The 25,694-nt window shown below is 42.8% G+C and overlaps 1 protein-coding gene across 2 annotated transcripts in view; it reads right to left on the reverse strand.

Moving 5' to 3' along the window:
- Positions 1-554: 554 nt before the first annotated feature.
- Positions 555-25,694, reverse strand: part of TEKT3 (tektin 3) — a 50,577-nt gene continuing 25,437 nt past the window's right edge. For both annotated transcript variants that reach the window (XM_007519187.2, XM_060204524.1), the window contains exons 4-8: positions 22,518-22,588; positions 17,237-17,380; positions 15,593-15,815; positions 11,796-11,950; positions 555-885 (exon numbers count right to left, since the gene is read on the reverse strand). In XM_007519187.2, the coding sequence (XP_007519249.1) occupies positions 669-885; positions 11,796-11,950; positions 15,593-15,815; positions 17,237-17,380; positions 22,518-22,588 (810 nt within the window). In that variant the 3' untranslated portion in view covers positions 555-668. The remainder of the gene's footprint in view (positions 886-11,795; positions 11,951-15,592; positions 15,816-17,236; positions 17,381-22,517; positions 22,589-25,694) is intronic.

Genomic DNA, 25,694 nt, shown 5'->3' on the forward strand with positions numbered 1-25,694 from the left:
ACAAGAAACTTTTCAGGGCCAGGTGGAGGCACACCTGGTGGAGGCGCATGTGTTACAAAGCCCAAGGACTGGGGTTCAAGCCCCTGGTCCCCACCTGCAGGGGGAAAGCCTCAGGAGTGGTGAAGCAGTGCTGCAGGTGTCTCTCTGCCCCCCCCCATTTCCCATTTCACCTCAATTTCTGGCTGTCTCTACCCAATAAGTAAATAAAGATATTAAAAAAAAAAAAAAGCAAAGCTTTCTCTAAAAAAGAAAGAAAGGGGAGTCGGGCGGTAGGGCAGCAGGTTAAGCGCAAGTGGCGCAAAGTGCAAGGACCTGCGTAAGGATCCCAGTTTGAGCCCCTGGCTCCCCACCTGCAGGGGGGTCGCTTCACAGGCGGCGAAGCAGGTCTGCAGGTGTCTTTCTCTCCCCCTCTCTGTCTTCCCCTCCTCTCTCCATTTCTCTCTGTCCTATCCAACAACGACATCAATAACAACAATAATAACTACAACAATAAAACAAGTACAACAAAAGGGAATAAATATAAAAAATTTAAAAAAAAGAGAGAGAGACACGTGTCTACCAATACAATCCTTTAGTAAGCGAATCTGTTAGCATTCGGGATGACACTGACGGTGCATAGGTGCATTCTTCTCCCAAAGGGGTACCGAAAGCCCTGGCTGATAGGGATCCTAGCAGAAGCCCACCAGACGGAGAGTGTTGGGGAAGCTCTTGCGCATGCTCATGCATTTCTCCTGGTCGATGTACAGGGAATTGGCTTTCACCGCCAGCTCGTGCTCCAGGGTGGCTTTGGTGTGGACCAGCGACTGTAGTGTGTCCTCCGCATCCCGCAGGCGCTGCTGCAGGGTCTGGATGGTGTCATCTACCTCATACACCTCGTTGACAAGGCTGCATGGGGAGAGGAAAGCGCCAGGTTAGGTGAGCAGAGGTAACACACATGGCTCGCAACTGAAATTAAGGGTCTGCGTGGCTCTTGAGTTGCCACTGAGGTCTCCGACAGGTGATTGTCAGTTCACTCCAGAATTAGTCCGTCTTGCAAAGTTGTGAAGGAAAAAGTAGTTGTGTGTGATTCTAGTACCAGGCAAGAGTTGCTCCCCATGAACTATGTGTCCAAAAGGGAAAATACCAACAAATTCTCTCTGTCTCCCTCTCTCTCTCATCTTTCTCTCTCTCTCATCTTTCTCTTTCTCTCTCATCTTTCTCTCGCTCATCTCTCTCTCTCTAATCTTTCTCTCATCTTTCTCTCATCTTTCTCTCTCTCTCTCATCTCTCTCTCCTGCTCTCTCACCAAAATTTAGGACAAATTTCTAAATATTTTATACTTTTCAAAAATAGCATGGGGTCAGTGAAATAACTCACCAGGGAGGGAGCCTGTCTGGCCACACAAAAGTACTACAGTGGTGCTGAGAGAAGTTCTGATTCAGTGGCATCTACCTATCGTCCATCTATTTATCTACTTATCTACCCTATCATTAACCTATCGAACCTATCGATCAATCGCCTATCTGAAAAAAAAGAATCATGCTGGAGCAGTGAAGTCCAGGTGATAACAATAAATAAATAAATAAAGCAACAAAAAATCATATATATTGTTTTAAGTATTTTTATTTAATAAGAGAGAGACACCCAGCTTGACTTTGAGGCTAGAATTTAACCAACCTGGTTGAATACATCATGGTGTGCATGGGGGGAGAGGGAGAGAGTGTGGGGCTAGTTAAGGAAACACTCAAATTATTTTGAACTCATCCACTCCCCTGCAATTGCCCCCAAAGCAGTACTTTGTTCCAGGGAAAATACATTTTTAATTGTCAAAAACATAATAGATCATAAAAATAATAATGCATGAAATTGATTATATAACTATGAAATAAGTTGCAGGTCTAATTGTGAAAAACATGACAATTTTTCTTAATACAACACAGAGCAAAGTACCACTTCATGGGGAAATACAGCATCTTCCTATCAAAGTACTTTTCCCAACTTATGAAGTTGGACACAATAACTTTAATAAAAATAAACAAGATAAAACGTTTGATATAATTCACTGGTCATCTCCATCAGGAACAACATAATGGACCCCTTTGTGGGTCTTCATAGGGCCTGACCCTCAATGTGGATCAACAATGGTAGAGAATATTGGATCCTCCTAAGGGAGGCTGGACAACATACTCTATCTACCACCTGAGGAAGATGGGTCCTGAAATTGGTGCAACTTGGAACATTCCTACTCATGACCACAGAATACGAGTTTGGATCTACAGAGATGCAGAGGTTACATAGGCTCCTAAGCTGAATATGGACCACAGATCAAATTGATAGGGTTTACAGTTAACAATACTTAATACACCTTTCCCATATTTGAGAGCTACTATCTTCCCTCATCCAGCTTTCTAGCCTTTTTTCCAGCCATGACATCATCTCCCAGACAATAACTTGAGTCCACCTGCATATCAGAGGTCAGGCTCAGGCAAAAACTAGTAAAGTCATGGGCCTTTTGGAATATACCTAAAATAGACCTACTAGCTATTTCCAAAACGGAGACTCCAAATCTTCATCTGCAATATTCCAGCTTTTAGGTTCATGATTACTCAACAATTTTTTGGCTTTATATGTTAATACTTTCCTAAGCCACCAGGTTCCAGATGCTACCATGATACCAACTGGACCTCCCTGGGCAGACAGCCTTACCAATGTTCCCTGGAGCCTCACTTCCCCAGAGCCCTGCCTCACTAGAGAAAAAGAAAGACAGGCTGGGAGTATGGATCGACCTGTCAACACCCATGTTCATCTGGGAAGCAATTACAGAAGCCAGACCTTCCACCTTCTGCATCCCATAATGACCCTGGGTCCATGCTCCCAGAGGAATAAGGAATAGGAAAGCTATCAGGGGAAGGGATGGGATATGGAGTTCTGGTGGTGGGAATTGTGTGGGACTGTATCCCTCTTATCCTATGGTCTTGTCCGTGTTTCTATTTTATAAATAATATTTTTTAAAAAAACATTGACATAATTGTATAAAGGATATACATACATGCTATATACATACATGCTATATACATACATGCTGGGTAGTATTATTACAGAATGGGAAGAAATATTAAATCAAAGTGACAATGGAACTGTAGTCAGGTAATGGAATACTAGAGAGCAATAGTTTTTTTTTTTTTTTTCAAAAAAAAAAAGCAAGGAATCAGTGACAGAAGCCAGACCTTCCACCTTCTGCATCCCACAATGATCTTGGGTCCATACTCCCAGAGGGATAAAGAATAGGAAAGCTATCAGGGGAGAGGATGAGATATGGAGTTCTGGTGGTAGAAATTGTGTGGAGTTGTACCCCTCTTATCTTATGGTTTTCTCATTGTTTCATTTTTATAAATAAAATTTAAAAAAGAAAAAACTTGTAGGTGGGAGAGATAGCATAATGGCTATATAAAGAGATTTTTTTTTTTTTTTAACCAGAGCACTGCTCAGCCCTGGCTTATGGTGGTATGGGGCTTTGAACCTGGGGCTTCAAAGCCTCAGGAATGAGAGTCTCTTTACCAACTCGTTATGCTATCTACCCAAGCTGTGCTCTGGTTGGAAAAAAAAGGGGGGAATACTTTTTTGTACTTTGGGGGTTGTCCTATTCTCAATCCCCCTGCGCACCACCATAAACCAGAGCTGAATGTACTCTGGTTTAAAGATAAATAAAATAAAAAAATAAGAGCGGGAAAAAGAAAAGAAAGGAAGAGAAAATAATTTTTTTATACTTTGTTAGGAAAGGAACTCCCACTATGATACGACTCTCCATGTGGCATGGACATAATTCTGTTAACGTTGGGTACAAGCTAATATCTGTTATCCCTCCATACAAAAAGAAATGAGTGGTTTTAGTTTTTAGTTCATCTTCTGGTTTATTTAATTTTCTGATCATTAGCAGGGACTCTGTGTGGGGCAGAGTCTTACATATACACAATTTCACCCTCTAGAGAAACTTTTTCCATGGAGGTAGAGAGAAAGATACAGAGGGGAAAGAGCCGACTCAGCCCAGAAGGTTCTTAGTCCTAGTCCTTTTCTCTTTCATTTATACAGCCTCAAAACTCCCCACCCCCTGTCCCTGCATGAATGAACAATTCTTTTGGAGTCATTTCCTTGACCCCCGGGGACAGGTTGCCCCAAGGGCTGTGGGCTCCAGCAGCTCTCAGAGTACCAGTCAGTCTGCATTTGCCCTGCAGATGCTCAGGTCACAAAGCCATCATCCACCTGACCAATTAACCTACTTGAGGTAGTATCTCAAGTCCCTCCTGCAGCTGACAGGTGTGTGTGTGGTGGGGCGGGGGAGATGAAACACAGAAACCCCACTGAGTCAGGATTTCCATCCACATCCCAGATAAAGGAGGTGCTTCCTTCAGTCAGGAAGGAGATGTCCAGAAGTTCAAGCTTGGGGGGTTGGGCAATAGCACAGCGGATTAAGCGCACGTGGCACAAAGCACAAGGACCTGATTAAGGATCCCGGTTTGAGCCCCTGGCTCCCCACCTGCAAGGGAGTCACTTCACAGGTGGTGAAGCAGGTCTGTAGATGTCTGTCTTTCTCTCCCCCTCTCTGTCTTTCCCTCTTCTCTCCATTTCTCTCTGTCCTGTCCAACAACGAATGACATCAACAATAACAATAATAACTACAACAAGGCTACAACAAGGGCAACAAAAGGGGGAAAAATGGGCTCCAGGAGCAGTGGATTCATGGTGCAGGCACCAAGCCCAGAAATAACCCTGGAGGAGGAAAAAAAAAAAAGGAGGAGGAGGAGGAGGAGGAGGAGGAGGAGGAGAAGGAGAAGGAGAAGGAGAAGGAGAAGGAGAAGGAGAAGGAGAAGGAGAAGGAGAAGGAGAAGAAGAAGAAGAAGAAGAAGAAGAAGAAGAAGAAGAAGAAGAAGAAGAAGAAGAAGAAGAAGAAGAAGAAGAAGAAGAAGTTCACGCTCATAGGGTTTTCTAAGAAGATGACCTAAACCTCAGGAGGCAAAAGATGAAGCTCAGGTCAGAGGAAGCCTGGAAGCCTCCAAGCCTCCATAGTCAGCCAAGAGGAAGAGGAGGAGGAAGACGAGTGGGGGGCTGGTGCAGGGCAAAAGGTCCTCAGAAAAAGTCACAGAAACAACAAGTGGTGAAAACAAACCCATGTCATACATCTCATTTTATTTTATTTTTTGCCTCCAGGGTTATTGCTGGGGCTCGGTGCCCCAGGAATCCACTGCTCCGGGGAGTTATTTTTTTTCCCTTTTGTTGCCCTTTTTAATTGTTGTTGTGGTTATTATTGTTGTTGTTATTAATGCCATTGTTGTTGGACAGGTCAGAGAGAAATGGAGAGAGGAGGGGAAGACAGAGGGGGAGAGAAAGATAGACACCTGCAGACCTGCTTCAAGGCTAGTGAAGCTACCTCTCCTGCAGGTGGGGAGCCGGGGCTCGAACCCGCATCCCTACTCGGGTCCCTGCACTTCGAGTCATGTGCGCTTAACATGCTGTGCTACTGCCTGACCTCCTTTTTTTTTTTTTTTGTCACCATGGTTATTGCTGGGGCTCAGTGCCTGCACTATGAAGCTACCACTCCTGGTGACCATTTCTTTCTTTCTTCCTTCCTCCCTTTCTTTCTTCTTTCTTATTTTACTAGATAGGCTAGAGAGAAACAGAGAGAAATCGAAAGATGATAGGAGGACAGAGGGAAAGAAAGATTGACACTTGAAGACCTGCTTCACCACTCATGAAACAGACCCCCGCAGGTGGGGAGTCTCGAACCCAGGACTTTGTGCTTGGTAATATGTGCGCTTGACCGGATGCAACACTGACCCACTCCCTCCCCTGTCATTTTATAACCTGTGGCTGTTTTCTTACCTTACAGGGGTCAGGCAAGGAATTAACATGTAAGTGATAAAATTTCTTTGGGTTATGGTTCCCTGGACAAAATGGTGGAGGCTGCCATGTAAAATCTGTCACCCAGACCATAGCCATCTCAAGAGTGACTTGGAGCTTGCTGTTGTTTTAGATCAAGTGGGATTACAAAGAAATTTATTTCTCTTCCCTTCCCTTCTCCCTTCCCTTCTCCCTTCCTTTCTCCCTTCCTTTCTCCCTTCCCTCTCCTCCCCTCCCCTCCCCTCCCCTTCCCTCCCCCTCCCCTCCCTTCCCTTCCCTTTCTCTTGTCCTCGTCTTCTCTCTCTTTTTTTTTTTTTTGAAGATCCCAGGGTATTGAGTAACAAGAAGAAGCTGAAACAGATCCTTGAGGAGGCTGCTGCACACGGAGCCATGGACTCTTGCAAATAGAGGGTTGTTTATAATTGCACAGTTCCTGCCCTGCCCTTTGCCTCCCACACAGCCTGGGCCACTTCCACAGGCTTCAAAAGGGACACTGAACCCACAGGTAAGAACCATAGAGTGGAATGGAATGATAAATGAGCCTAAACTGCTCACAGCCAAATGCTAGTCAAGTGGAAAATTTATCTGTAAGGGAACTTTTGCAAGAGCTCATGTTAAATTATCAAAATTGCACAGGGAAGGCAAAATAACATAATGGCTTGCAAAAAAAAAAAAAAAAACTCCTGAGGTTTTGTTAAAGTCCTTGATTCAGTCTCATGCACCACTGTCAACCAGAGCATAGCAGTGCTCTGGTAAAAAGAAGAATAAAAATAGATACTACATGTTTTTATTTGAGGGTTTTTTTTTTGTTTTGTTTTTGTAGCCATCAAAGTGGCACAAGCTCATTTTTTTTTAAGACAATTCAAGAAAGTGTGAAGGAAAAGGAAAGCATTATCTTTTGGATTTATCCCTTATTTGAATAATATGTTGTATACTGATAACCCTCCCTCAGTTTATATATATATATATATATATATATATATATATATATATATATATATATATCAAGATTAATATTGAAGTGAATATTTGGCCTGCCACCAAAGATGCCAAGGATGTTTAAGGGTACTGAAAGAATTGCTTGGAAATTTGTAAATGAAAGTAAACATCTTGCAATGAGCACATTAAAGTTTGTTCTTTTTTTTTTACCACCCCCACTCCCCTGCTTAGTTGATATTCCCCCTCTCCCCCCCTTATGCAGGTAGTCAAATGGTTGCTTTCAGAATGGCCAGTCAAATAAGGAAAATAAGCCTCCCAGTTATAGTCCTGAATCCCAGCTGTTGCTACCTCACGTTGGCAACAAATTTTTATTTAACAAGAAACAAAAGGAGGTTTTGTTCTCTAACAGCAATAAAGAGGCAGAGGAAATAGACTTACTGGGGACTAGACAGGAAGTAAAGGAAAAGCAAATTCTCTTTAGTGATGAAGGAAAGAAAGTAAAAAAATAAAAATCCTATGGCTTTTCTGAAGCAGATGTGAAAGTCTCAGTATTTGATCACTCTCCAAAGTCAAACTAGCCCATTCCTCAAAACCTTTTGAAAAGCAACCTGGTGTGTCTAAGGACAATCTTGACATTTTTAAATTCCTCTTTCTATTTTTGATGGCTCTGCAGAATTTTTCAGAGAAGGAAACTGTAGCTCTGTGTCTAATATTTGTTTAAAGCCACAATTCATGACTTAATCGTTTTTCCCCTCCATTTTATTAGTGATTTAACAGAGTTTTCCCAAAGTATAAGATTTCAGGGGTATAATTTCACATCCACACTTGGTATGTGAAATGACCACACTATTCTTCAGAACTCTGTGTCCTCAACCCCCAATACCCACCCATAGTTCTCACAAAGTCCAAGAGAAGGTTTGGTTACCAAAGTTTTGCAAGTTTATTTGCTTCCGACATCTATAGACAGTCCACATCTGAGAAAAACTATCTGACACGTGTTCTTCACTTCTTATTTCACTTAGCATAACCACATCCATTTTCATCCATTTTGTTCCAAACAATGCAATCTCATCTTTTTTTTTTTTTTGATTGCAGGAGAGTGTTTCACTGACTATATACCTCACAATCTCTTTACCTAATCATCTACTGTTAGACACTGTGGTTGCACCCATATTTTGGCCATTGAAAATAGTGCAGCAATGAATATGCGTGTGCATCCTTTCCAGCTTTGGATATATGCCTAGAAATGGTATTGCTGAATGGTAAGACATGCACATCTTTCTCTGTTTAAGGGTTCCCTGTAGTGTTCTCCATACTGCTGCCATCAGTCTGCATTCCCACCAACAGTGTATCAGGGTTCCTTTTTCTCCACATTCTGACCGACACTTGCTTCTCTTGATTTGTTGATGGAAACCATTTTCACTGGTCTCAGGTGGTATCTCACTGGTTTTAATTTGCATTTCTCTCACCATAAATTATGTGGAGCATTTTTTCATATATCCATGGACCATCTGAATGTCTTCTGTGGATAACTGCCTATTCAGAACTTACGTCCATTTCTTTTTTACTAGTTGATTGTTGAACTGTTTAGTTACTTTATAATTTTTTATATCAGTCTCTTCTCAGGTATGTTATATGCAAATATCTTCTCCCAGATGCTCATTGCCTTTTCATCTTAGTAGAAATTTCTCTAGATGTGCAGAAGTTTCTTAATCTAATGTGATTCCATTTCCTTATTCTTTTGTTAGTTTCTCCTGCCCAAGGAATTGAGTCTCCAACTACATCTAGTTTATTGCACCTCTTTCTTCTATGTATCTTATTTATTTATTTATTCAATTTTTTATTATCTTTATTTATTTATTGCATAAAGACATCCAGAAACTGAGAAGAAGGGGGGAGGAGAAAGGGAGAGAGACAGAAAAACATCTACAGCACTACTTCACCACTTGTGAAGCTATTCCCCTGCAGGTGGGAACTGGAGGCCTGAACCTGGGTCCTTGTGCATTATAACATGTGTGCTTAACCAGGTGCACCATCACCCAGCTCCCCCACCCATGTATTTGATAGTTACAAGTCTAAAACTTAAGCCTCCAATCCAGTTTAATTTTATTTTGGTACATGGTGTTAATTGACGGTCTAGCTTCATTCTATCAACACATGCAGCTTTCCACTTTTTCTAAGACCATTCTTTACAAAGACTTTCTTTTCCCCCAATGAATGATTCTGGCTCCTCTACCGTATAGTAGGTAGATTTCCACATCTATGTGGGACCTAATCTTAATTGCTCAAGTAAGTGAGCTCTCACTATCAGGCCCTTCTGAATGAATGGTCACTTCAAACTAGCTGTCCTGAGGATGGCCTCGCCTCTCACCTCTGAAGTGGAGGGCAGTCTATCCTGAAAATAGTCTACATATGAGTTCGGTTCCATGGCACTTCAAGCACACTACAGCTTAGGCCAACTCCTATATAATTATGGTCCAGATGGACAGTAGGCATGCAGGATGTTGGCAGTCTACAACTCCTCTTGGACTCTCAGTTTCATACTCTGTGAGAGAGAGGAGAATGTGGTACTTGTTTGACCGACTCATCTCTGATGGGCACTGAGGAGGTCCATGAGACCAAGTATGTAACAGGGGAATGAAAGAAAAAAAAAAGCTGTTATGCACTGAGGAATATAAGACAGAAACAAATGGTTGGTTTTAGACAATAGAATCTTTCAGGGGTCTAATCAAGGGTTCGGACTATCACCAAAGCATGCTACCTGCTTCCTCTTCAGTTCCCTTAATTGTAAAGTGAAACTAATTCACGAGGTAGCTTCAAGTGCTCGGGACCATGCCCAACACAGAAGATCAACAGAGGGCAGCAACTATGACTCCCGTCAGCAGCACTGTTATTTATTGTCCTTTTGATTATTGTTGTTCCTCTATCTCCTCCAGGAAATGGACACATGTCTCTTGGGGAGAACTCAAGTCACAATATCCCTAGGATAACTCATACATGATAAATGAAAGAATCCTAGTAGGCAACTAAGTGGAAGACAGACCAGAACTTTCTCCCCATGGCTAGAAAGGACTTTGCAGTTCAACTCTTATCTTTTTGTTTCTCAGAGTTGCGATGAATTGGATTTGTCTCTGCGTGGAGTATTTCATGGCCTAAGAATAGCAATGATGAAATCCAGAAAGAGGAGGATGACTAGCAGATACTGAGAAACTGAAAATGAAGCCAGAATAAATGTGTGTGTGGGGGGGAGGAATCTCAGTCAATTCCTTACAAGTCCTTCCTAAAAGAAATCTTCAAAGTTAAAATAACAGCAATAATAAAATACATCAAGTGCTTAGTAGATAAACCATCCTGTCAGATTCCTCCTGTCATGTATATACGGGAGGCATACTTGACAAAGACCAGATGTTTTCAGTTTCCACTGAGAACATAACAAACTGAAATGAGCCTAAATGAGGCCATCAGGGGCTCAAGACGATATCATGAGGGAGTCAGGAGGTAGCACAGCAGGTTAAGTGCACAGAAGCACAAGGGCCAGCATAAGGGTCCCAGTTCAAGCCCCCCGGCTCCCCACCTGCAGGGGTAGGGGGGTCGCTTCACAAGTGGTGAAGCAGGTCTGCAGGTGTCTATCTTTCTCTCCCCCTTTCTGTCTTCCCCTCCTCTCTCCATTTCTCTCCGTCCTAACAATGACGACATCAATAACAACAATAATAATAACTACAACAATAAAAAACAACAATGGCAACAAAAGGGAAAATAAAAATTTGAAAAGGAAGATATCATGAAAATGGACATATATATATATTTTTTTCCAGAGTCAGAGATTAGTGCAAGCACAATTTTACCATTCCAGATCATTTTATGAGAGAATGAGAGAGAGAGAGAGAAGGGGGAGGGGTACCATAACACCTGAGCTTCCTCCAGGAGTGTCTTAGCCCCTCTCATGTGGTACCAAAAGGTTAGAAACTGAGCCACCTGCACACCAGTGCAAGCATCATACACTGTGCCTGGTGGACGGCCTTTCAGCTCCTGAAGGCTGGTCTGAATGATAAGAGCAGACATCAACCACCAGGAGAGGCCCATAAGGGCACGTTAGAGGAAGCAATGGACTTACTACTATAAGACACTTTCCCAGGACTCCCTGGCACTGAGAAATACACAGAAAGCCAAATGAATCCTGCAGTTAATAAAAGAGGTGTTACGGAACCCAAATGCCCATTTGGACTATCAAATGAGACAGTGCTTCATATTAAGTTTCTATGTCATCTTATTTTAAAAAATCATTTTGTGTTGTGTGTGTACCACAGAAGTGACCATCTCAACTAGTTTTCATTTATTTATTAGATATTTTTACTGCCACCAGGGATATTTCTGGGACTCGGTGCCAGTACAATTAATCCACTGCTCCAGGTGGCCTTTTCTTTCTTTCTTTCTTTCTTTCTTCCTCTCTCTCTCCCTTCCTTCCTTTCTTTCTTTCTCTTTCTTTTTCATGTCTGTTTGATAAGACAGAGAGAAATTGAGAGGGGAGAAGGGGTTAGGAAAAGAGAAAGATAGATACCCACAGATGTACTTCCCCATTCCTGAAGCATCCATCAAGCAGGTGGGGACCTGGGGCTCAAATGGAGTCTTTGAGAATGTAATATTTGTACTCAGCCTGGTGTGTCACTGCCCAACTCCCCCCCCCTTTTTTTTTTTCAGATGTACAGTTCAGTGGAATTTACACAATGCTTTGCAATTCCCACCATCCATCTGCAGAAATTTTTATCAACTGAACCTGAAACCCCATAAGCCTATTATCACAGCCCCACCCCCACCCCGCCCCACATTGGTAACATTTCAAAAAAGGATCCATCCCTACAGGGTGAGTCTTACACCCCTTCCTACTGTGGGTTTGGCATAAAGCATATTTATAAAGTAGATAGGGTCGACGTCCAACCCCAGACCCGCCCCGTCCTGCGGGACAGGAAGCCCTGGGGCCTCACCGCAGCTGAGCCATGTCCCTGCACAGCTCAATATTGGGTCTCCTTGTACGCTCATCCAGTCTGGTCTGAGCCACCTTCAGGAAGGCAGACTTATCCTTGATGGCCTTCTTGATAGATTCGATGGTCATTTCTGTCTGGAAAATCTCCTGCAGAGTCTGTAGAAGGAGAAATAGTTCTCTGAGGTGGTGGTGATTATGTGCTCCCCTTTCTGATCTGTCTGTCCACTAGGGGCTGATGTTTCCATGCACTGGGGGATCCCCGAGGGCTCTGATCCTTGCTCCCCACTGCACCCCATCCACAGGAAATCTGCCATGTGCTGCTGTATCTCTCCAGACACCCTGGGTCACTGCCTGGGTGCACCAATTCCCACCTCTTAACTTGGGGGCAAAGTCAAGCCTCAGGTGTGTGTGTGTGTGTGTGTGTGTGTGTGTGTGTGTGTGTGTGTGTTTATACCACAGAGACCAGTATAGATCAAAGCTTTCTCTACACCCCACCCCACCCCTAGATCACTGGTTGTTAAATTGTCACTTATTTTCTGGCTTCCATCTGTGTGTGGGGGGGAGGAATTGAAGCCAAGGGACCAGATGGTGGCCCACCTGGCTAAACACACATTACAGGGTGTAAGGACCCAGGTTAAAGCCCCTGGTTCCCGCCTGCAGGGGTGAGAGGGAAGATTCATAAGCAGTGAAGCAGGTTTGCAAGTGTCTCACTCTCTCTATCTCACCCTTCTCAATTTCTCTGTCTCTATCCAAAATAATAATAAATAAAACTATGTTAAAAAACATAAAGCCAAGGAGTTTGAGCGAGCCTAACCTCGCTTCTCACACCTGTATCTCAGGGTGTGTCGCCCGTCAGGGAGCAGCAGTGGCAGCTGTGGCCAATGTGTTAGTTAAAGTCAGTCTTGATTTTATAAGCTTTTAGTTTTCTTGAAGAACATCTTCCAACTTGCATAAACCTGGACCCCTTTCTAGTTCCTTTTCTGGAAAAGCAGGCACCTTCCCTGTTGGTATGCTTCTGGATTCTGCTTGTGAAGCCTTCTGTTTTTATTATCACATTGGGTTCGCTTGTGTTGCTTGCTATGTGTTCTGTTTGTATGTCCACTGTTGGCTGGGCACCCCCCTGCCTCCGGGACATTTGGTTTAGTCCTCGCTGGTTCACACTTTTTCTTATCCCCGCCCCTTATCGTACATATTTCCTTTGTTCCTGACTCTTCCACCGGAGGAGAGAGATGCAGGACAGAATTGTGTTGTGATTAGAAGAGCTTAGTTTTTTGAACTACATCCCCGCTCGTGAATAAAGATTGAATAAAGAGCGTTCTCAGCTCTGCCATGAGTCCCTGGTCATCTCTGTCTCCCACTTCCCACTGCTCTAAACTCCCCTTCCTTCTAGAACCCAAGATTCTGATCTCTGCATCCATCCCTGCTTTACCGCCCCCCCTCTACTGTTCTGTCCTCTTCGTCAGCCCCTTTTCCTGAGGATGGAAGATAGGTCCAAGTATCACCTAGATCCTTTACAACTTAAATTTTTCTCTTTTTTTCAGCCATCAGGTTCCAGATGCTACCATGATGCCAACCTGACTTCCCTGGACAGACAACCCCACCAATGTGTCCTGGAGCTCCAATTCCCTAGAGCCCCACCCCACTAAGGAAAGAGAGAGACAGGCTGGGAGTATGGATCAACCTGGGAGTATTCAATGCCCATGTTCAGTGGGGAAGCAATGACAGAAGCCAGACCTTCCACCTTCTGCATCCCACAATGACCTTGGGCCCATACTCCCAGAGGGATAAAGAATAGGAAAGCTATCAGGGGAGGGGATGGGATACAGAGTTCTGGTGGTGGGAATTGTGTGGAGTTGTACCCCTCTTATCCCATGGTTTTGTCAGTGTTTCCTTTTTATAAATAAAAATTTTTAAAAACTTAAAACTTTTACCACCAATTTTTATAAATAAAAATTTTTTAAAAACTTAAAACTTTTACCACCAATCTCATTCAGCACCTTGTGCTTAGTACTGTGTGCACTTAACTAGGGGCATGACTGCATGGGCCCCAATACTTTTATTTTTTTAGCAAGATCTCATGGTCTGTCACAGATTTCAGCAGTTAAATAAGTCAGGAACTCTTAGATCTATCATTAAAGCTTAATGTTCTCTGATAACCTGCTAAAATTCGATGCACTGTTCCTACCACCAAGGCGACCCTCAGAGACTCCCTGCTCCTCACCTCATTACTGTCTCAACTGATCACTCTGCTCAACAAACTGAACATTTCATCTGTAGCTTCAAGGTTTTTGTTCTGCACCTTTCATGTGAAGCTGATCATTATCTTTACATACATAATTTATTACTGTATGGAGATAAACTGAGAAGGGAGGGAGAGACAGAGAGAATAAAAGAGACAGAGAGACACCTGCAGCCTTGCTTCACCACTCGTGACCCTCCCTCCTCCCCAGCAGATGGGAATCAGGGGCTTGAACCTGGGTCCTTGTGCACTGTAATGTGTGTGTTGAACGAGGTGCACTACCGTCTGGCCCCCAGGCTGATCATCTTGTACATATATGTCTCACCAAAGTACAAGATGTCCTTAATGTAGGAATGCTGCCAAGTGCTCACCATAACACCTTAGCACCATCGTTACGGGATCAGTGCCAGCATTTCCCTCACCTTGCCCCCTCATCCACCACCAAATTCATCTTGTGAAGCCCTAACCCCTTGTGCCTCTGAATGAGATTTTATTTGGACATCAAGTCTTTAGAGATAGAGATATAAGGACCCACGCAAGGATCCAGGCTCGAGCTCCTGGCTCCCCACCTACAGGTCTGTCTCTATCAAGTAAGTCAATGAAATATTTTTGTATAAACAAAATTGAAAGTGAGTGTAGCACAATCTATAGAAATAAGAACCTGGGGGCCAGGCAGTAGCACAGCAGGTTAAGCGCAGGTGGCACTAAGCACAAGGACCAGGGTAAGGCTCCCGTTTCAAGCCCCCGGCTCCCCCACAGGCAGTGAAGCAGGTCTGCAGGTGTCTATCTTTCTCTCCCCCCTCTGTCTCCCCTCCTCTCTCGATTTCTCTCTGCCCTATCTAACAACAACAACGGTAACAACAACAACAATAATAACTATAATAACTATAATCAACAAAGGCAACAAAAGGGAAAAAAAATAGCCTCCAGAAGCAGTGGATTCGTAGTGCAAGCACCAGGCCCCAGCAATAACCCTGGAGACAAAAAAAAGAAAGAACTCCAGGACTGGCACTAAACCATGCCAGTCAGTTGTGAAACCAACCAATTCTGTCTGAATGCTCCACCTCCTTGTGACAGTGGCCTTGTGTTAGCACACTCAGAAAAGCTCAAAATCAGAAACACCCCAAGTGCCTTGATAGCTTTCTGCATTTGCATTTGTGTTCCAGAAACAGAGCCTGACATGATTTAACAAAAAACATTCCCACCATATGTTCTAATAACAAATCCATTTCCTAGTTACATAAAATAAGATTCATTAAACGTCAGTAATAATATTTCTGTTTCTATTAAATACTAGGAAACTTTCATTACATAGATCATTCTTTGTCTTCCCCCCACCCCCCAACCAGTGGATTCTGATTTAGTTTTGACACTCGGCTACCTGGCTGACATAAATAACGTGCTTTATAGTGTTCTGTTTAAAAATTTGTCTTTGTCTGTATATCCAAGGAGGTCATGAGCCTTACAATCTCAGTGAGTGGTGAGAGATTTGTGATCCCAATGCAACCCAGCTCTGTCTACCCAGCTCAGCTACAGGATATTGTCAATACACAATTTACCTTTGCTAAGTGAACCTGAATCTTATTTTTAGCGTCTGACGTCTCTGCGATGCGGTTGGTGAATGCCAGGTTCACTTTGTTGAAGTGATTCCACAGCTCATTGGCAGTCACCACCAAGAGGTTATGGACATCATCTCTTAGCTTGGCTGATGCTGCCCTCTCACTCTGGGAGCGGAGAATATTATCGTCTGTAAATTTGGCCCAGGACTCAGGCACCGAGATCCTGAAAGAAAGAAACAGGACCTGACAGTGATAATCATGACGAGTCTGACTAGACAGTTTGTTGTAGTTATTGTTGTTGTTTTTGTTATTGATGTCATCTTTGTTAGATAGGACAGAGAGAACTGGAGAGAGGAGGGGAAGACAGAGAGAGGGAGAGAAAGACAGACACCTGCAGACCTGCTTCACCGCCTGTGAAGTGACCACCCCCCCCCACAGGTGGGGAGCCTGGGACTCGAACCGGGATCCTATGCCAGTCCTTGCACTTCATGCCACATGCGCTTAACCTGCTGCACTACCGCCCGACTCCCTGACTAGACAGTTTGTAAGTATCTCTGGGTATCGGTTTTATTGCATATTGCACACATATTATAAACTGATAGCACTGTTTTTGTTGGTTTGTTTTTAATAAATCCAAAGTGTACACTAAGTCTTCTGCCAATATAGAGAGAGGGAAAATTAAAGAGGGGGAATGTATATTCAGGCTCAATATATATGTGTTTCAACAGCCTAATAGGCATATGAAAAACAGTTCAGGATCCAAGCAGTGGCACACATATTAAAGTGTACAGAGACCCAGGTTCAAGCCCCTGGTCCCCACCTGCAGGGGGAAAGCTTCATGAGTGGTGAAGCAGAGCTGTGGGTGTCTCTGTCTCTATCTCTATTTTCCCCTTCCCTCTCAATTTGTCTCTATTCAGTAATAAATAAATAGACTTTAAAAAAAGATGAAAGTATACTGCTACACAGAGCTGTTATATGGATTTAACAAACTATCAGTAATAAGAGGCCTCTGACATATCACATTTTAAAAAAACAAGTGATAAAACATTCAAATTTGTGTTGTAGGAGAATGTGATCAGAAATCATTTTTTTATGTATCACAAAGTAGAGGAAACAGACTATACAAGCAACAGGTACATACTCCCAGGACTTTAATATAAAGTTGTGCTGATCTGAAGAAACAATAGGTAGTTAGCATTGCATGCCTTTTGATGTAGCTTATAAGTAACAATCCCTGTTTGCCAATGTGATGGGATGTTAAAGGAGACCCTTACTGTTTGCTTGAAGGCTTAGCTCAGGTTCCGGAGACCTGAAATAATGTCCTATGTGCTCAGGAGCCTGATGTGTATTTTCTAGGTTGTTTTGTTTTGTTTTTACATCATGACTGTATTATTGTAATGGGTTAAAATAAGTAACAAATAATTGTTTACAAAATGACACAGTGTGCAAGTATCTAAAACTTTAAAAATATGTTTGGAGATTTATCCAAAGGAGTGTGTGTGTGTGTGTGTGTGTGTGTGTGTGTGTGTGTGTGTGTGTGTGTGTGTCTTCTCCTTGTCTCCTTAGATTAACCTGAAAATTGCATCACTTTGAAGGGAGTTCAAGTGGCATTGAAATCCCAGCAGCGGCATGGGCCCCACTCACGTGGCATCAACCTTCTCCACACCACGAAAGTAGCTGACGCCATCAGAAGTGTTTCTCAGGTGGTGGCATTTGTCATCGATCCGGTAGGCAGCCTGTTTATCACTCAGGTCCTTCTCCAGTTCGTGCTGGGTGGCTCTGTTAGCTCTAGAGCACAGAGTGGGGGAATGGAGAGTCAAGTTTAAGGCAGCTGTTACAAAATTACAAAGGGTGTGCTACAAAAGATGGTGGGTGGGCAATTTGCCTGTGTGTAAACCCACTGATCACGAAAAAAAAAAAAATGCCCGAGTTCTCACTTAAAAAAAGAGTCTTCCCTAGAGAAGTTCAGACAGGTGAATTGTTAGAAATCTGCTTCCATAGGCTGGGGCAGGGCAGGAGGAAAGAGTAAAGATACATAAGCAGGAAGCAGGTTGCGTGGTGGAGGAGAGAGAAGAGACCAGGAACTGTGGCGGAGAGGGAACGCAAATCTTTATTCACGCGGGGGCCTCAGAGTTGGGTATGAACACAGTGGTTTAGGCCACGTGGAGCTAGCAAAAAGGCCGCCTCCCTCTATGCCCACCAGCCCTTCTCCAGGTCTTCTCCGGGTCAGGACAGGGAAGAGAAAAGGGAGTGAAACTGGAACAGCAGCGGAATTTATAAGGTAAAGATGGAAGTGGAAAGTCAGGAACAGGATTGGCTAGGAAAGAGGGTGGAGAGAGGCAAAAGGCATGCTGGGAAGGTGGAAGTGTCCTTAGCAACTATTGGGATGTTTTTAACTGAATTAGCAATACCCTGAGGGGATAACGTGGTGGGGATATTTCAGGCAAAGCAATGGTTATGTAAGCAGAGCAGGGGGGCTGGCCTTAAGGCCCAACAGGCAGGTAGGTACACAGAGAAACAGGGGTGCAGACATGACACTGGTTGGAGTGATCTGTGCACATCTCTGCCTGCTATTCCTTCTTCCTTTTCCTCCTCTGTACCCTAACCACACTGATCTCCATACTTCTCAATTCTCTGGCAAGTTAGGGAGTGTGTATAAGCCCTACCACCCTCTATGGATAGGCAATCTCACCTTGTGGGCATACTTGGCCTGAGCGAGAAGCAGTCACGGGTCAAAATTAGCCAAAATGAGCCTCTTGGAGAAGAGGCTCGGGAATCTGTGCTCCCACCCGTGCCCATGTGCTCCAGCAGCTGCTGCCACCACCACCCCTGAGAATGAAAAGCCTTGACTAGCTCTAAGGGCTTCCAAGCCGAGAGGTGACCCAATACTGAAAAGACAGGCTGAAGAGGCGGGCATCGGTAAAGATGAATAAGGTCTACCCATGCAAAAATCTCACTCAATAAACAGTTGTGCACCTACAGTGCAAAAAAAGGAAGAGAGAAAAGCAAGCAAGCTTTTTCTAAGTAAATTCACATTCAACAAAGCAAAGGTAGGAGATTCCCAGCAAGTCATGGAGAGCTGGGCAATGGTGCATCCAATTAAGTACACAGAGTACTAAGCACAAGGATCCAGGTGCAAACCGGGAGTTTCCCACCTGCATGGAGGACGCTGCACAAGCAGCTAAACAGGTCTGCAGGTGTCTTATCTTTCTCTCTCTGTCTCGATCTCCCCCCTCCATTCTCAATTTCTCTCTGTCCTATCTAATAAAAAGGGAAAAAAAAGTGGTCACCAGGAGCAGTGGGTTCATAGTGCTGGCACTGAGCCCCAGTCCCAGTGATAACCCTGGAAGCCAAAGAAAAGGAGGAGGAGGAGAAGGGAGAAGCAAATTATGTGGTTTGTCAGAAAAGCTATGCAAAAAAAAAGTAGGAAAAAGGAGACAAGGAAGATGAGTTATGATTTCAAAGAAGACAGGGTTATCAGACAGTACCTTGGGTCCACCTGCATGTTAGCTGTCAGGCTCAGGCACAAACTAGTAAAGTCATGGGCCCCTTGGAATATATCTAAAATAGACCTACTAACATTTTCCATAATGGAGACCCCAGATCTTCATCTGCAATATTCTTGCCTTTGGGTTCATGATTAGTGGACTTTTTTTTTTTCTGCTTTATATCTTAACTCTTTTTCAGCCACCAGGTTCCAGATGCTACCATGATGCCAACCTGACTTCCCTGAGCAGGCGACTTGACCAATGTGTCCTGGAGCCCAGCCTCCCCAGAGCTCTGCCCCAATAGGGAAAGTGAGAGACAGGCTGGGAGTATGGATCAACCTGTCAACGCCCATGTTCAGTGGGGAAGCAATTACAGAAGCCAGACCTTCCATAATGTCCCTGGGTCCATGCTCCCAGAAGGATAAAGAATAGGAAAGCTGTCAAGGGAGGAGATGGGATATGGAATTCTGGTGGTGGGAACTGTGTGGAATTGTACCCCTCTTACCCTATGGTCTTACCAATATTTACATTTTATAAATAAGAATTTACAAAAGGAGAAGAGAGGCTTAGTTTCCACAAGGAACCCATATCTGAGTAAACATTTGCGACAGCAAAACCAGACCATGAAGATGTTTGACACTGAAAGGATTCAGGTTTTCTTGAGTGAAATATGACTCACATTTTTAAAGGGTTATTCTGGTGCAAGACTGAGAATAGACTTCAGGAGACAAGGACATCATCTTTTATGTTGTCACTCGGGTGAGAGATGGCTATGACTCTGACCAAGCAGGAAGCAGTGAAGATGAAAGATAGAGTATGCTTTAGAGATAGAACCAAACAAGTTCCCTAGGAGACTGAACATCACTGAGGGAAAAAAATAAGAAAAGAAAAAAATATCTGCAGCAAGTGGTGGTGCACCTGGTTGAGAGCACATGTTATAGTGCACAAGGACCCAGGTTCGAGCTCCCAGTCCCCACCTGCAGTGGAGAAGCTTCATGAGCAGTGAAGCAGTACTGCAGCTGTCTCCCTTTCTACTACCTCTACCCTCTTGATTTCTGATTTTCTCTACCCAATAAGTAAAGATAATGTATTTTAAAAAAAAGAGCTGAAGGCAGATGCTTGGAATGGTGGCATTCCAACAATGGGAGGGTGAGGACACAGGAGAGGATGCTAGATGTTGAATTGGTGTAGGATTTGAGTCTCCATTAAACATACAAGTAGACATATCAGCTAGGCTGCTGGAATTTGAAAGAAGGATATGGGCTAGAAATCAAGGTCTGAGTCTCATCAGCATATGGATAACACTTATAAAGGACAGCCAGGTGGTTTTTACTGATTTCTGGATTCATAGCCCTGGAAGTGATACAGTGGGTTGAGTCCTGAACTTGCCTGCATGAATTCCTAATACCTATGCCAGAGTAAGGTCAGCATTCAGCCCAATGCATGGTAAAAGGTGAGCCAAGCTTATCACCAATAAAGATTCCACACAAGAGTGCAGGCAGAGACCAAAAAAAAAAAGAAAAAACTTTCTGCAAAGGCCCTGTGATAGGGCCAGTAATAAGATCATGTGTAATGTGCACTGATAAGATCTGGCTGTTCCCATGGTAAAGCAGCCTGAGCCAAGAACAGCAAAGGACACAGACAATGGGCAGCAATTTTAAATCATGAAAGAACATCAGGACTAGAGAATGGATCAGAAATAACTCTCTGAACCAAACTAAGCTCTGTTTCTGCAACTGCTATGGAAGAAAAAAGAGAAATGATCACAACATCTCTGCCTCTCCTCTACCGCTTAATGAAAACGATAGAATTAACCAAACCATGCACAGTTACGTTTAACAAATCTTCTCCCTGCCTGCACCAGCTTCTGAATTAAAGAACACTTCGGAAGAAATGTCAGTCATCTTAATCTCCCATTCACAGTATCTGTGTTGAAAGGCAAAATGGGGAACTAAATAAGCAGTAACAACACCCTCATGATTTATGCCTTGGGTGTATCACATGTTATCCTTGACAACATTCGTATAAACAGACTCAGCATTCCCTTTGTGTGACGTATTCCACGGTGCTTCCCTCTGAGACCACGAGCCAAGGATCTGTCTATTCACGTTTGACAAGTCTCTGTATACGCTGACTATGGTTATCACTGCTTCAGAATTTCCTTCGATTATTATCCTCTCCCTCCTCCCACCTCTCCCCCCCCAAAGTTAAGTACATGCTATCTACTATTGTTGAGAGATAGAATCGGATATTCTGAAAGACAGTAAAGTAAGATGGGCAAACAACTGAGAGTGTGATGGGAAGCAGGGATGCTGCCACAGAGGAGGATGGAGCAGAGTTTGCAGGAGAATCATAGAAGACTGAGTCTTTTTTTTTTCCCTTGAGGGTTATTGCTGGGGGTCCTAGACTATATGATTCCTCTGCTCCTAGAAGATTTTTCCCCCTCCAGACAGAGAGTGAAAGACACAGAGGGAGACAGAGATGGACACACAACTAGTGAAGCCTCCCCCTGCAGGCGCTCACACCCAGGTACTCTCTAACAGGTAAGCAGATGAGCCAGCTCTTGACCCCCAAGAAGGCTGTCTTTAAAAAAAAAAAGTATGGGGAAACGATTGTTTATGTGAACCACCATTCATTCCTTTTCTAACTTTTGAGCTGAACATGCACAATTCAGAGTTTTATCTGAAGATAAACGTTTTTTGAGTTAAAAAGCCATCTTAATTATCATTCAGGGCAGAACATTCTATAGCATCTCAAAATTATTTTTTTTTATTATTAGATAAAGATAGCCAGAAGTTGAGAGGGAAGGGGGTGATAGACAGGAAGAGAGAGACACCTGCAGCCCTGCGTTACTATTCGTGAAGCTTTCCCCTTGCAGGTGGGGACTGGGAGCTCAAACATGGGTCGTTATGCATGTGCACTCAAGCAGATGCACCACCACCTGGCCCCTCCAAATTATTTCCTTAAATAAAAATGTAACGCAAGAACTTCAAGTCATTATCTTAAGCTCTGAACAAAAATGTGTATGTGAATGTGTGTCTACCTGTGTGTGTGTGTTCATATATAAGAAATTACTATTAAGGAGTTCAGAGAAATCTGAATGAGAGGCTCTAATCTATTGAATGTATTGTGGTAGATCTGTTATCCTTTTGTTGTTGTTGTTGTCCTTGTTTCTTTTATTGTTATTGTAGTTATTATTGTTGTTATTGATGTCATTGTTGGATAGGATAGAGAGATATGGAGAGAGGAGGGGAAGACAGAGAGAGGGAGAGAAAGACAGACACCTGCAGACCTGCTTCACCATCTGTGAAGCGACCCCCCTGCAGGTGGGGTGTCAGGGGTTCTTACTCCAATCCTTGTGCTTCGGGCCATGTGCGCTTAACCTGCTGCGCTACCGCCAGTAAATTTTACATTATATAAAGTGGTAAATTTCTTACGCAAGTTGGGCGATGGCCTTATCCAAATGTAGCTTCATCCTTTCTTGACAACACAGAATAGTATCAACTTCCTACTCAATTAAGAAAAAAAAACACATTAAAATTTTCATTATTGAGTATAATAACATTCAAAATCAACAATGTAGCAAGACATCAACCAAGAAAATTATTTCTGGGGGAAAAAAACAGCAAAGTAAAACAAAAAAGCAGTTGTATCTACTTTCCATTTCTAAGCCCCTACGATACTTTGATCTAGATATCAGACTGAGAGTCACTCTTAGTTGAGCTAGAAAGAAATTATATTATGGAACAATCTGATACAGGGTTAAATTTTTGGTGGTCTATCAGGGGAGAGGACAGGATAAGGAGCTCTGGTGGTGGGAATTGTACTCCTCTTATCCTATGGTCTTGTCAGTGTTTCCATTTTATAAATAAATTAATTAAATTTTTTAAAAATTGGTGGTTACTCCTCCCTTCTCCTGTTCCCTCCTCTCTTCCCCCTCCTCCTCCTCCTTCTCCTCAGCCCTTTTCGGCCCTCCTTCTCCTCCTTCTTCTTCTTACTTTTCATTAAAACAATAAATCAATAGAAAACAGAATGAGGGGGTCGGGTGGTAGCACAGCACGTTAAGCGCACGTGTCACAAAGCCCAAGGATCTGCTAAGAATCCGGGTTAGAGCCCCCAGCTCCCCACCTGCAGGGGAGTCTCTTCACAGGCGGTGAAGCAGGTCTGCAGGTGTCTCTCTTCTCTCTCCCTCTCTGTCTTCCCCTCCTCTTTCCATTTCTCTCTGTCCTATCCAACAACAACAACATCAATAACAACAACAATAACTACAACAACAATAAAACAAGGACAACAAAAGGGGGGGAAGCAAATTTAAAAAATTAAAGAAAAAAAGAAAATAGAATGATTGGTGGCTATGGAGATCACATAATGGTTCTGCAAAAAAAAAGACTTCCATGCCTGAGGCACCAAAGGCTCAGAGTTGAGAAATAAGCCAGAGTTGAGAAATGTTCTGGTAAAAACAAGTAAATTAGTAAACAGATAAATAAATAAATCATCTAATTCCACTCATGCACAGATTGGGATCTGAATATATGATTTCTCCTATACCATGCTTCTAAGACAAAACAAATCAAGGAGTGGAAAGGGACAGCCCCACAGAGCCAGATCTCTGGGAGTACACAGCACTTAGCAATACAGCCAGCTCTTTCTACCAAACACAGAAGTTGCCTTCACTGCCACACTGAAAGGTCAGTTTCTCCTCTACCTCATCTGTGCCCTGAAGCCCATCTTCCACTCTTGTACAAATCCCTGCACAATCCCACTGCCCTACCTGACCACATCTTATTCCAGGATGTTTCTAGGATAGAAACATCACACATAATATGATACAGTAAGTATTGTAGCAGAGATTTTCAAATAAGATTTTCTTTCTTGTGAAATTCATGCTCCCATAAGAAAATTAAGGAACTGAAAACAGCACCAAAAAGCATTTTTAAAAGTTCAATAATTGTGCTGCCATTTTTCTCCATCAAAAAAAAAAAATCATACTAAAAGGGGTTATTTTTCATTTTAAATGAATGGTTTTTTTTTTTTTCATGACATTACACATTTACACCGTGATGAACCTCAGTAAATATTTGGATACCTTCAGGGGAATGTCTATTCTCATGGTTTAATAAGCTCAGCTAAGTTTCCCTTCAGAAACTAAACTAAGTTAGAATAATTTATAAATGAGTATTTACCTCCCCTTCCACATCAAGTGATTACTGTCATTCCTTTCAATCTTTGCCTGCTTGATAGGAACCTTCCCGCCCCCCCACCCCAGTAAAAATCAGCAAATCTGGGCCTATGAAAATAGCAGCTCATGAGGACATCACCCTGCTTTGCCACGAGCACAACCCAAGCTCAAGCCTGGCCCCCACCACGGTCAAGGAAGCTTCAGTGCTGGGCTGTTTCTGTCTTTACCTCTACCCCAACTTCCCTCCATGACTCTATTTAAAAATGGGGGGGGGGGGCAAATCTGTGCAAATTTGCAAATTAATATGACTATGGTTCTGTTCATTTGATTTCCTTCTTATATGATCCACCTGCTATGTGCTTATTCACTTGTTCCGTCACTTTTATCGATGTATAAACATCTTAATTTTAAAAACTCAACATTTCCTAATCATATATGTCATTGTATATACTTCTATTACAGACCTATATGTATTAAGCAGTTTGACCTTTGACTTTATACTTTGTACACGCATAAATATATATATATATACATATATGTATGTAAAATATTTGTGATGTTTATAATTCCAATCTAGCAAACATCTCCTTTTGGTTTCTGCCTTTGTTATTTTAATTGAAAAGTCCTTATTCACTCCAAATACTAATTACTACTCAATGATATGTCTCTGTTCTATTATTTTTAGCATGTATATCAAATAATCTTTGAGTTGATTCCAGTAATTAGTGGCAGGTACTTTGATAATCTGATTTAATATAATATGTAAAAACTACACCCCCGTCACGTTATCAAAGTTTTTCCTGCTCTTACAGGCAACACAAAAATTGTTCACACATTCACATGGTGTGTCGTACTTATTTGATCTTCATATTTCTCTGTGTCTCTGGATGTACACATGTATGTGCATGTAGTGATTTTGCTGAGGCATTGCAAAGACACAATGGAGTACTGGCTAGAAAGCACCACTTGAAACTGAAAATCCTAGTGGATTTTTAGTCTACAAATATACAATACATAGTCCTGGAATTCTTGGAACTTCTAGTGGGGGAAAAAATGAAACCTACGGAAACACCTGCCATATAAAAGTCTTTCAACTGTGGCCTTATATGTGAATTTAAATAAGATCAGGTGATTGGGAAAGAAAGGTTCCTAAGGATATAAAATGCCTAAAGCCAAAGGACCCCACTGCTACCTTCTGTATTAATCTATATTCACAGACAAAGCAAGCAACTAAATGTCTCTGTGGGACCAAATAATGGCAAAATCCTTGTGACTTCAACCAGTGAATACAGACCGAAGGCTGGGCCTGACTAGACCTATAAGAGCTACATGACACTTAAGGAATTAAGGGCCATAGCAAAGCACCAGCCACCACACATTTAGGAGCCTGGCGAGAGGATCTATCATTTCTAGATCCTTGAGGAGGAATAGTAGG

This window comes from Erinaceus europaeus, chromosome 12, assembly GCF_950295315.1.
Source record: "Erinaceus europaeus chromosome 12, mEriEur2.1, whole genome shotgun sequence".
Classification (NCBI taxonomy): domain Eukaryota; kingdom Metazoa; phylum Chordata; class Mammalia; order Eulipotyphla; family Erinaceidae; genus Erinaceus; species Erinaceus europaeus.